We start from the raw sequence: 12383 nt of genomic DNA, 5'->3' as shown, positions 1-12383 counted from the left end.
TCTAGATCTGACTCCCCACTTTCCCGGCTATCCTCTCTCCAGCCCCAGCTCCACGGAAGCCAGCATTACCCTGGGGGGCTCCAGGTCTGGCAGGGGCACTCCCCCACTCCAGAATCCTCAAGGGCTCCCTAGTCATTCTAGCCCAGTGTCCCCAGCTCTTTTCACACCTGCCGCTTTCCCAACATCCCCAAGGATGCGTCCAGCACAAGACAGTCCCAGACACAACGGAAATGGACTCTTTCTCTTTATTAGCCTTTGTTGCAAAGCCTGTTTCTTGGGTACTCCTGGGCCTTCCTGGGCCCTGCCGGGTCAAGGGAGTGGCGGCAGAGGAGGCTCCTGGGAGGCCATGGCTCCCTCATTTTACAGAGGAGATCTCTGAGGCCGAAGGAGGCTGGACAGCTCCTGGGCAGGGAAGGCCCAAAAGGTCCCAGAGGGGCTGCTGAGGAAGGGGCACAACAGTGTTTGGGGCAGGAAGACTCCGGCAGGCGGCAGGAGAGGTGCATCTTGGGAGAAGGGGGAACACACACACTTGGGGCAGGCTCAGGGCATCAGCCTCAGCCCCAGCCCAACAGCTGCGAGGATTTCAGGGAAGAACCAGGAATCCTGAGGACATTTCGATCCTTCCCGTCATGGAGCATCGGGGGCAGGGGCCGAGACGAGGCCCTGGAGCTGGGGGAGAGGAGGAGAGTCAGGGTGGCCAGCTGGAGGGAGGGAGAAAGCCAAGGAGAGGACAGGTGGGCCACCAGGGCGGGAATTTGGGAAAAGTTGGGCGAGGCAGAGGCTCTGACCTGAGGCTTCTGGGAGGAGCCAGGAAGGGGACAGGGGTAGGGCGGGGCGGGGCGGGGCGGGGCGGGGCCCCTCACCTCAGCCTTCAGGCGCCACTAGGCCAGGGCCGCCTTTATCTCGGCTACAATTTGTAGGTATTTGTCCGCAGTGTCCACGAAGCCATGTCCAGCCTAGGGTGCAGAGAGGGGATGAGCCAGGGCCTCCGTCCCACGGTTCCAAAGCTTTGTGGCCCACAGGACCCGTGTCCCCAAGGTTGGGGGCCTCCGCCCAGCTTCACTCACCTTCTTGGAGTGGACAAGTTTCCCAGCAACCGTTACTTCAAAGAAGCCGGTGACCTCCGGGGTCCCCTCCCCATTCTGGAGGCAGAGAAGAAGAGCCTGAGGTTCTCAGCGTGCCACTTCCCCACCTTCCCCCACAGAGTAGTGAGGGAAAATGCAGGCTCCCAGACGGTGGGGGTGGGGGTAGCGCTTCCCAGCCCCCCCCCCAGCTCCCTCAGCAGACATTTCAGGCTGGCATGTGGGGCTCCTTCCTGCACCCCACCCCACCCCCACCCCTACCCTCCCGCCCACTGCTGGCACTCACGATGTCCAGGAGGCCGGGGAATTCATCCTCTAGCTTCTTCTTCAGCAACAGATACTGAGGAAGGAGAGAGCAGGGGGATGATGGGAGGCGGCTGGCCCAGGCCGGGGCTGCCCCCTCCGCCCTCCACCCTCCGCAGACCACTCACCTTGGGCTTGTAACCTCAGGCACCACTAGCGGGGGCACAGCGGACAAAGAGGGGAAGGAAGAGAGGAGCCTCCATTAGCAGGGAAACCTTCAGGCCTCGAGGGGGCGGAGGCAGGGGTGGGGGGATTCCTTCCCAAGCCCACCCTCCAGGGCTTTGGGAACCCACACTGCCGCCTGGGGTCCCCCTCCCGGGGGTGCGCGGCCCCTGCAGACCCCGGCCTCGGGCCCCAAACCTGAGCCCCCCTGCTGGCCCCCACCCCTAGAGGATCTCCAAGCGCGGGCGCCGCTCACCAGTAGACCACACGGACTTGGATGGCCATGGCTGGAGCGCCGGCTTTGGCCCTGCCGGGATGGATAGCTACTGCAGGAGGCTGGAAGGCGACGCGGCCAAAGCTCGGAAATAGAACGCGGATGCGGTCGCCGACTGTTACATTGTGTCCTCTGGCGGGGGAGGGGCGCCACCACTGCTCCCGCGCGCCGAGGGGGAGGCCAGAGGGGAGAGCCGGGGGACGGCCCCCGACAGCGAGCCTGGGCCCCCTTCTCCCGTCACAGAGCGAGTGATCTCATCCTGGAGTGACTGACCGAGCGGGGACTGGACGCGTCGCGGGGACCCAAAGGAGGGCCACGGGCGCTCCGATCCCAGCTGCTCCCCCTCCAGTCGGGCAGAGATGGTACAGCCCGGACCTAAGCCCGCCCCCTCCGAGACATCCCAGCCTGGGAGCGGGGGAAGGGAGGGCAGCTGACCCCCAGTCCTCCCTGCCAGCGCCCGCTACTTCACCGGCCCCCTCCTTCCCCACGCCGGTGGTATTCGAGCCGTGCTGGCCCTCCCCAACTCTGCTGGGCACCTGCCCGGGTTACTGCGCTCCCCTCTACATGCCAGGAGCCGTGCTAAGCCCGGCCCCTGCCCAGTCTGACCTGGGAGACCGCATTCCGCCAAGATATAGACCGGGAAATCTCGAGGGGGCGGGCGCAGGGATCCAGAAAGCCCCCCCCCCCCCCGGCCTCCCGCCCCAGACCCATGGGAGGATTTGAACTAAAACCCGAAGGCAGCCAAAACTTGGAGATGAAGGGCCGGCGCGTTCCCTGTGGGGGACAGCTAGCGCAAGGATGCAAATGGAGTGTGAGGAAGGCGAGGCACTCCCGAAAGCCCGCAGGGACGGACGAGCTGGAGGCGAGGATAAATTCGAGGAGGCTGGGGGACTTTGGGAGACCAGAGGACTTGGAACCGAATGGGGCTTTATGGCACCTCTCGAGAGGCCTCTGGCCCCGGAGGCCGCTCCGACATTAGACCCCGCCCCACCCCTCAACTGAGCTGGGGGCGCTGCCCCAAGCCGTATCCTTGCCCTTTGCCAATGGGGCTAAGCAGCCTCCCCCCGGGCTCCTCCTTCCAATCCTCCATAAACTGCCTGAACTCCTTCCTTAAGGGTTAGCAGCACTCCCACCCCACCGTCCTCTTCCCCCGGGCTCCCCGGAATGCCTGTTCCATAGAGAACGAAGCGATTCCGCGGTAACCTTTCCCCTTGCCTCCCTCTTTGCCATCATTAGTGGGGTCCTCCTTTCTCCTGCCCCACCAGGCTCTCCCTCACTCAGCAATTTCTCCACCCTTCAGTCCGGAACTGAAATCCCAGTCAGTATTCCGGCGAGGCGATGCTTCCTTCCGCACTGAATTCAGCCCCCAGTCTTCTCTCTTCTGACTTCCCCTCCCTATTGAGGGACTCCCCCCAACTCTAACCTCCCGGGTCCTCAGTTTACCCATTTTCTATGACCATTCCCCCTACTTCAGGCACAGAGTCAAACGCTGATCATAACCACAAAAGCATGAAATCTGCTGTTATTCCTACTCCTCCTTGGGGTGGCAGCAGGAACCGGCACTCCATCTCTAAAAGGTTCACCATCACTGCTCTAGACCATGCTTTCACTATACAAAATAACTACTCAATAAATGCGATGTAATTTGTGGAGTACACCAGCACAGTCCCCCCAGGGGTGCAGAAAAGTTCTGAACTTTCAAGGAAACTAAGGATTCTGAGAGGCAGAGGTGAGAAGGGAGGGCATGCCAGTCAGGGGGCACAGCCTGGGCAAAAGCACAGAGATTGGAGATGAGAGTGTTTCATGGGAAGAACAGCAAGGCCAGACTAGTTATAATATAGAGACAAAAAGGAGATTAATATATTTTAAAAGTCTTGAAAGGTAGGTTGGAACCAGATGGTAGAGAACTTTAGAGGCCCAGATGAGATGGTTGGAAAATGTTTTGCCACACTTATAGTAATATCTATATCTATATCTTTATATATAGAGAGAGAGACACACACATACACATGTATAAAGATAAAATTAGTCATATATAATTATATATTTACTAATATATGTTCTATATGATAGAGTATCCTATATCATAATTGGCTATTATGTATAATATGTAATACACTATATTATAAGATATGTATTACATATGATAGTGTATTAATTTATTCTATATATAATTTGCTATCCTATAGTTCTGTATTTTATTTTGTAACATATTGTTATATTTTATAGATTATTTACATATCATGCATTATATATTATACATAATGCATTCTATATAGTTATAATATATGGTATATGTAATTACATAACATGTTTTATTATATAACATTTGATATTACATATATAAGATATAATTCTATATCATGTAATTTGCTGTTATATATAATTATACATAATGTTATTTATAAAAGATCATGTATTACATATAACTTATTCTATATATAATTAGCTATTCTATAATTATATTCTATATTTTATTTTTGATATATTCTATTTTATAGATTATTTACATATCATGCATTATATATTATACAGAATACATTTATATAGTTATAATATATGGCATATATGTAATTACATAACATGTATTATAGCTATTATATAACAGATTTGATATGTAGTTGATATTACATATTATATAAGATATAATTCTATATCATATAATTTGCAGTTATATATAATTATATATATGTTATTTATAAGAGATCATGTATTATGTATAATAATTTATTCTATATATAATTAGCTGCTATTACATTCTATATTTTATTTTGTAATATATTGTTTAATTTTCTAGCTTATTTACATATCATGCATTATATATTATGTATAATACATTCTATATAGTTATAACATATGGTATATTATATATAATTACATAACCTGTATTATATTATAGCTATTATATAACATTTGATATTACATATTATATAAGATATAATTCTATATTGTATATAACTTGCTGTTGTATATAATTATATATAATATTTTATTTATAAAAGATCATGTATTACATATGATAATTTATTCTACATATAATTAGCTATTCTACAAATATATCTTTTATAATATATTGTGGGTTATATTTGTTTTATAATATATATTATGTATTATGTTATATGTGGATAGAATATATTCTATGTATATGATATAGTCTATATTATTTATACTATATTATGCATTACATGTGATAATATACTATGCAATTTTATGTAGTTAATGCATAATTAACCTTTCTTTTAAAGACCAATCAATAAGTGCTAATCTATGAGCTAATTAGTTATTATTTACCCTGTGTTATAAAGAATGTGTGGCTCTCTACCCTCAAGGAGTATCTGTGTGTCTACATTTATTATCTATCTAAAATTATAAAGAAAATAAATATGAATGAACATAAAGGGAAGGGTCTCACGGAGCCGTGCTGGACCTCCCAGAAGTGCCTTGTCCTTCCCTCATCCCCAGGAGGGAAGCTGGGTCTCGGGTCTGTCAAACTCCTTCCTCTCTTGGGCCTCAGTTTCCCCATTTGTTCAGTGAGGTGATTGGCTGAAGGCTCTGATACTGAGTGGGGTTCTTCTCTGGGGGTCTGTGACCTTTGGGAACTTTATTTCCATAGAATTGGTTTCCTTTGGGATTCTCTGAATTTTATTTTATGCATCTCAAAACCTGGTTCTGAGCTGTGGTCTAGAGGCTCTGCCAGCCTGTCCCAAGGGCTCCAGGGCACAAGACATGGGAAGAACCTTTGCAGGTATAAGTGAATGAATGAACTAATAATGAACAAACGAATGAATGAATGAATGAATGAATGAAGTGGGGCTGGGGCAACTGACTATTGTCACAGATTCTCCTAGTCTCCCCCAGCGCACATTAACCTCCTCCAGGGGATCCCGGCAGAGTCGCTCTTCTGGACAATTCTTGACCCTTAAACCGATTCCCTAAGACCACAGACCTAGACCTGGAAGAGACCCCAGAGGCCCCCTCCCCATGCTACAGAGGAGGGAACTATGGAAGCCAAGTTATTTTCTCACCAATAATTATCATAGCACAGCTAGTGTTCACAGAGCACTGAGAGGTTTGCTGAATGCCTTACAACTTGGATCCTCACCACAGCCTAGGGGAGTGCAATTATTATCCCCATTTTATGGATGAGGACACTGAGGCAGACAGGTAAAGTGGCTTGCCCTCTCAGCTAATAAAGTGTCTGAGGCTGGATTTGAACTCAGGTCTTCCTAACTCTATCCACGGAGCCACCTGGCTGCCAACCTTTACATGAAGATTAGTACTCTTTTGCCTTAGCGGGGAGACTTAGTATCAACTTAAGACAGAAGGTGAAGGTTAAAAAAAATACTGTAGCGAAGGGGAACCCGCTGTGGCCTTTGGAGTAGCTCAGTGCACCTTTAGATGGCTCTAACTGTGGCCATTAGTGCTAGCTATTGTTCTTGGGGGGGGGTATCCCCATATTCCAGCCCAGCTAGCATTTATAGAGAGCTCTACTCCTCTACTGTGGGTCAGGCCAATATGGTTTCATTAGACGCTCCCAATGTCCTTGCAAGGTAGGTACTGTTATTATCCCCATTTTACAGTTGTGAAAACTGAGGCAAACAGTGACTTGCCCAGGGCCACATTACTGGTAAATACCAGAATCTGGATTTGAACTCAGGTCTTCCAGGCCCAGCACTCTATCCACCATGCTACCTGCTGCCTTAATAAATGTGAGTTGACTGGTTAGTGGCTTCTATCATGTAAAAAAATATTTTTAAAAATCTTTCCCTTCCATCTTAGAATTGATACTGTGTATTGGTTCCTAAGGGCTAGCAAAGGGGGTGAAGTGACTTGCCCAGGGTCAAACGTGTCTGAGGTCAAATTTGAACCCAGGACCTCAAATCTCCAGGCCTGGCACTCCATCCACTAAGCCACTTAGCTGCCCCCCACCTGTATCATTTTAAGAGACACATTCAGAACCCTGGAGCAGCCCCAGAGAGTCACAACAGGCCTTCATGACAGCACCCCACATACCCATAAGCACACAGAGCCACAGAGAGACAGTCACAGCAGAGCCTCAGTTATCTAGAATCACATCCATCCTTCCCTCCTTTCTTTGTTTCTGTGTTCCCCTCCCTCCTTCCTTCTCTTTCTCTCCCCTCCTCTTTCTTCCCTTCTCTCCATCCTTCTTTCCTTCCTTCTCTCCTGCTCTCTTCCTCTCCCCCCCTCCTTTCTCCCTCTCCCTGCTCTCTCTGTCTCTCTTCCCCTCCCTCTTTGTCTCTCTGTTTCTCTGCCTCCCTCTGTCTCTGTCTCTCTCCCTCTCTCTCTCTTTATCTGTCTGTCTCTGTCTGTTTCTCCCTCTCTTTGTCTCTCTCTCTGCCTCTCTCTGTCTCTGTCTCCCTCCCTCTCTTTCTCTCTGTCTGTCTCTCTGTCTGTCTGTCTGTCTGTCTCTCTCCTTTCCTCCCTCCTTTCCTTCTTCTCTGGCTCTCACTCCCCCTGCACCTCCCCACTCTAATTGGGCTTGCTGCAGCCTGCGGCTCAGGGTCTGACCAGAGACCCCAGGGTGGGCAGGGGCCGGTATTTTTAGTTGCCATTAACCTCCTCTCCTACCTCCCTTCCTTAGGTTCTCTGAAGCTACTGCTGGAGCCAATTGGTTTAATTACAGTGAATGAAGTAGGCAAGACCCCAGGTCAGGAGAAGGGGTGGGGGGAGCCTGGAGCCCTCCAGAGAAGACGGGGGTATGGCGCAGCAGCTGCTTCTTCTCCCCAAACAGCTTCTATATAAGAACCACGCATCCCTCGAAGGAATCTCCTTCCTCTGGGCCTCAGTTTCCCCATCTGCATAACAAAATGAGCCAGGGTCCCAGCTTGCTCTTCTCCTCCCTGATGCCACCCCCCCCCGTCCCCTGTTCTCCTTTCTGCTTCCTCCATCTGCCCCCCTTTCCCTTCCTCTTCCCACCAGCACCAGCATTCTCAGGAGCCGAGAGCTGATCAGTCATGGGGCTGGGCGGCCTGATGTCTCCAGGAGGCTGTCTGGATGGGATGGGGAAATCCTGGCTCAGAAGGCTTTAAAGTCACGGACTCTGTGATTTCAGATTTCGTAGAATAGTTGAGTCTTTGAATCAGGATTTAATCGAGGCATTGCTGCCCAAAGGGGCTTTGGAGGAAGCAAGACCTGAGTTCAAGTTTTACCTGGGACACCTAACTGTGATCCTCTATAAACTACTACCTCTCAGGGTCCCAGACAACTCTCTAAGATCATAATAATCCCAGAAGGTGGGAGATGAGTGTCCTTAGCAGCCATCTAGTGCAGAATATACGTGCAAGAAATCCCCCCCTTCTCTCTCTCAGCCCTCCTTCCCCTGCCTCCCCCCGGCACCCTCCCCTCTGATTGGGCTTGCTCCCTAACATAATCAGCTACAGATGAAAGGGGAACCCCCCCCAGTATTGGACTGGGAGTCAGGAAGACTCTCACTAGCCGGATGACCACGGCAGACCAGTCGCTTGACTCCTCTGTGCCTCAGTTTCTTGATCTGTAAAATGAGGGAGTTGGATTCAATGGTCTCTACAGCCCGTCTAGCTCTAAATCTGTGATCCCATGGCCTCTGCGGGTGTCCCCTTCCACACTGAAATTTGCCTCTTCAAAACCTCTGTCTATGCTCTAAGTGATCACCCGGGGCCAGTATCAATGGTATAGAAATGGGCCTCGATCAACGCCTCAGGTAAAACCCAGAGGAATTGTGTGTCGCCTACGGGAGGCGGTCAGGGAGAGGAAATGAACCCTGGAACCACGGGAAAATAGTCTCAGTTAATTAAATAAAAATTTAAAAAAAGATTCAGGGGGCAACCAGGGGGCGTAGAGAAGAGAGGCCCAGGCCTTGAGTCAGGAAGAAATGGTTCTGGGTTTAAGTCAGGCTTCATACCTTTTCTAGCTGGGTGACTCTGGCAAGTCACTTAACATGGTTTGCCAAAAAAAACCTGTTTTTGAAACGATAGTCAATTTATTGGGGCACTTAGATAGCTCAGTGGATTGAGTCAGGCTTAGATCCTGGGTTCGAATCTGACCTCAGACACTTCCTAGCTGTGTCGTCCATCTATCATTGCCCAGCCTTTACGGCTCTTCCGTCTTGGAGCCAGTGCCCGGTACTGATTCGAAGGCAGAAGGTGAGGCTGTTTTGAAAAGCTGGAAGAGATTCAGCTGAGCTTCCTGGACTTGACTCTGGGGCGCTTTTTCCCCAGTTTCCTTGTTTTCTTTTCATTTTGACTTCCTGGGCTTTGTTCATGCAAACCCTTTTTAGTCTGAGCACTCAAATTGCCCAGTTCAGCAGCGAGGCATTCCCTCCTCCGAAGGCACATTGGGCAATTCTCCTGCTGAGGACGTCGCCCTTCAGGCCTGCGTCATGCCCCAGCCTCAGCTTCTCCTGGTGGATGGGGGGCCCCAGCTCTGCCAGGCTGCTCTTCCGTCTGCCCAGAAGGTTTTGTTGCATAAGGAGAAACTGGAGCTTTGGGTCTATCAAAAAGACCCAGCAACAACCAACAACCTCTGTCTGGGCCAGGCGGCCAAGGCTGACCCCCTCTCCCTTCTCCACAGAGCCAGCCTTCAGAGGCTCCAGGACAGCTCGCTTTCCTCCTCGGCCTCCTCTTTGCCTCTCTTTGGGATGCTTTGGAAGGGTTGCCTGCCTCAACTGCGGGGGAGAGCTGCCCGGATAGGAGACAGAGACAGTGACAGAGACAGAGAAAAGAGAAGAGAGGGAGAGAGAGAGGGAGAGAGAGACCAAGAGAGACAGAGAGAAAAGGGGACACAGAGACACAGAGACACAGAGAGAGAGACACAGAGAGAGAGACAGAGAGACAGAGACAGAGAAAAGAGAAGAGAGGGAGAGAGAGAGAGGGAGGGAGCGAGGGAGAGAGAGACCAAGAGAGACAGAGAGAAAAGGGGACACAGAGACACAGAGAGACACAGAGAGAGAGACAGAGAGACAGAGAGATAGAGAGACAGAGAGACAGAGACAGAGAAAAGAGAAGAGAGGGAGAGAGAGAGAGGGAGGGAGCGAGGGAGAGAGAGACCAAGAGAGACAGAGAGAAAAGGGGACACAGAGACACAGAGAGACACAGAGAGAGAGACAGAGAGACAGAGAGATAGAGAGACAGAGAGACAGAGACAGAGAAAAGAGAAGAGAGGGAGAGAGAGAGAGGGAGGGAGCGAGGGAGAGAGAGACCAAGAGAGACAGAGAGAAAAGGGGACACAGAGACACAGAGACACAGAGAGAGAGACAGAGAGATAGAGAGACAGAGAGACAGAGACAGAGAAAAGAGAAGAGAGAGAGACCAAGAGAGTCAGAGAGAAAAGGGGACACAGAGACACAGAGACACAGAGAGAGACAGACAGACACAGAGAGACAGAGAGACAGAGACAGAGAAAAGAGAAGAGAGAGGGAGAGAGAGACAGAGAGAAAAGGGGACACAGAGACACAGAGAGACAGATAGAGAGACAGAGAGAGGGAGAGAGACAGAGAGACAGAGAAAAGAGAAGACAGAGGGAGAGAGAGAGAGAGGGAGAGAGACCAAGAGAGTCAGAGAGAAAAGGGGACACAGAGACACAGAGAGACAGACAGAGAGACAGAGAGAGGGAGAGAGACAGAGAGACAGAGAAAAGAGAAGACAGAGGAGAGAGAGAGAGAGAGGGAGAGAGACCAAGAGAGTCAGAGAGAAAAGGGGACACAGAGACACAGAGAGACAGACAGAGAGACACAGAGAGACAGAGAGACAGAGAGACAGAGAAAAGAGAAGACAGAGGGAGAGAGAGAGAGAGGAGAGAGACCAAGAGAGTCAGAGAGAAAAGGGGACACAGAGACACAGAGAGACAGACAGAGAGACAGAGAGAGGGAGAGAGACAGAGAGACAGAGAAAAGAGAAGACGAGGGAGAGAGAGAGAGAGGGAAGAGAGACCAAGAGAGTCAGAGAGAAAAGGGGACACAGAGACACTCAGAGAGACAGACAGAGAGGACACAGAGAGACAGAGAGAAAAGGGGACGACACAGAGACACAGAGAGACAGACAGAGAGACACAGAGAGACAGAGAGACAAGAGAGACAGAGACAGAGAAAAGAGAAGAGAGAGGAGAGAGAGACAGAGAGAAAAGGGGACACAGAGACACAGAGAGACAGACAGAGAGACAGAGAGAGGGAGAGAGACAGAGAGACAGAGAAAAGAGAAGACAGAGGGAGAGAGAGAGAGCCAGAGAGTCAGAGAGAAAAGGGGACACAGAGACACAGAGAGACAGACAGAGAGACAGAGAGAGGGAGAGAGACAGAGAGACAGAGAAAAGAGAAGACAGAGGAGAGAGAGAGAGAGGGAGAGAGACCAAGAGAGTCAGAGAGAAAAGGGGACACAGAGACACAGAGAGACAGACAGAGAGACAGAGAGAGGGAGAGAGACAGAGAGACAAAGAAAAGAGAAGACAGAGGAGAGAGAGAGAGAGGGGAGAGAGACAAGAGAGTCAGAGAGAAAAGGGGACACAGAGACACAGAGAGACAGACAGAGAGACAGAGAGAGGGAGAGAGACAGAGAGACAGAGAAAAGAGAAGACAGAGGGAGAGAGAGAGAGAGGGAGAGAGACCAAGAGAGTCAGAGAGAAAAGGGGACACAGAGACACAGAGAGACAGACAGAGAGACACAGAGACAGAGAGAAAAGGGGACACAGAGACACAGAGAGACAGACAGAGAGACACAGAGAGACAGAGAGACAGAGAGACAGAGACAGAGAAAAGAGAAGAGAGAGGGAGAGAGAGACAGAGAGAAAAGGGGACACAGAGACACAGAGAGACAGACAGAGAGACAGAGAGAGGGAGAGAGACAGAGAGACAGAGAAAAGAGAAGACAGAGGAGAGAGAGAGAGAGGGAGAGAGACCAAGAGAGTCAGAGAGAAAAGGGGACACAGAGACACAGAGAGACAGACAGAGAGACAGAGAGAGGGAGAGACAGAGAGACAGAGAAAAGAGAAGACAGAGGGAGAGAGAGAGAGAGGGAGAGAGACCAAGAGAGTCAGAGAGAAAAGGGGACACAGAGACACAGAGAGACAGACAGAGAGACACAGAGAGAGAGACAGAGACAGAGACACAGAGAGACAGAGAGATAGAGACAGAGAGACAGAGACAGAGAAAGAGAAGAGAGGGAGAGAGAGACCAAAGAGACAGAGAGAAAAGGGGACACAGAGACATAGAGAGACAGTCAGAGAGACAGAGACAGAGAGGACAGAGAGTCAGAGAGAGAAAAGAGAAGAGAGAGGAGAGAGAGACCAAGAGAGACAGAGAGAAAAGGGGACACAGAGACACAGACACAGACAGAGAGACAGACAGAAAGACACACACACATACCGAGAGAGAGAGAGAGAGAGAGAGAGAGAGAGAGAGAAGGAGGGAGGAGAGAGGGAAGGAAGGAGGGAGAGAAGGAGAGAGGGAGGAGGAGGAGGAATCATAATATTTAGACCAGGACTATTATGCTATCAGAATTTCAGGCTTGATAGAGTCCTGAGTATTAGCATTTTGTCCTTCAGTTTTCAGTCTTGTCTAACTCTTGGTGACC

At 50.0% G+C, this 12383-nt stretch overlaps 2 protein-coding genes across 3 annotated transcripts in view; both read right to left on the bottom strand.

Moving 5' to 3' along the window:
* Positions 1 to 231: 231 nt before the first annotated feature.
* Positions 232 to 3232, bottom strand: SELENOW (selenoprotein W). Of its 2 annotated transcripts, none has more exons than XM_016422246.2 (6): positions 1804 to 3232; positions 1514 to 1538; positions 1369 to 1422; positions 1068 to 1142; positions 864 to 956; positions 232 to 669 (listed from the first exon to the last, which is right to left on the bottom strand). In XM_016422246.2, the coding sequence occupies exons 1-5, from the start codon at positions 1830 to 1832 to the stop codon at positions 882 to 884; spliced, it is 258 nt and encodes an 85-aa protein (XP_016277732.2). In that variant the 5' UTR covers positions 1833 to 3232; the 3' UTR covers positions 232 to 669; positions 864 to 881. The 2 variants fall into 2 exon arrangements, with proteins under 2 accessions (XP_016277732.2, XP_056652223.1); XM_056796245.1 differs by having other exon boundaries at positions 232 to 701; positions 1804 to 2171.
* The window catches only part of SLC8A2 (solute carrier family 8 member A2), a 62204-nt gene continuing 51760 nt past the window's right edge, over positions 1940 to 12383 (bottom strand). The window contains 2 exon segments of the mRNA XM_056826213.1: positions 1940 to 2226; positions 2428 to 2545. Coding sequence (XP_056682191.1) covers positions 1940 to 2226; positions 2428 to 2545 — 405 coding nt within the window.

The sequence above is a fragment of the Monodelphis domestica genome, chromosome 4 (assembly GCF_027887165.1).
Source record: "Monodelphis domestica isolate mMonDom1 chromosome 4, mMonDom1.pri, whole genome shotgun sequence".
In the NCBI taxonomy this organism is placed as follows: Eukaryota; Metazoa; Chordata; class Mammalia; order Didelphimorphia; family Didelphidae; genus Monodelphis; species Monodelphis domestica.
Note: the sequence above shows the minus strand (reverse complement) of the source record. Positions and strands in the feature narration are given on the sequence as shown.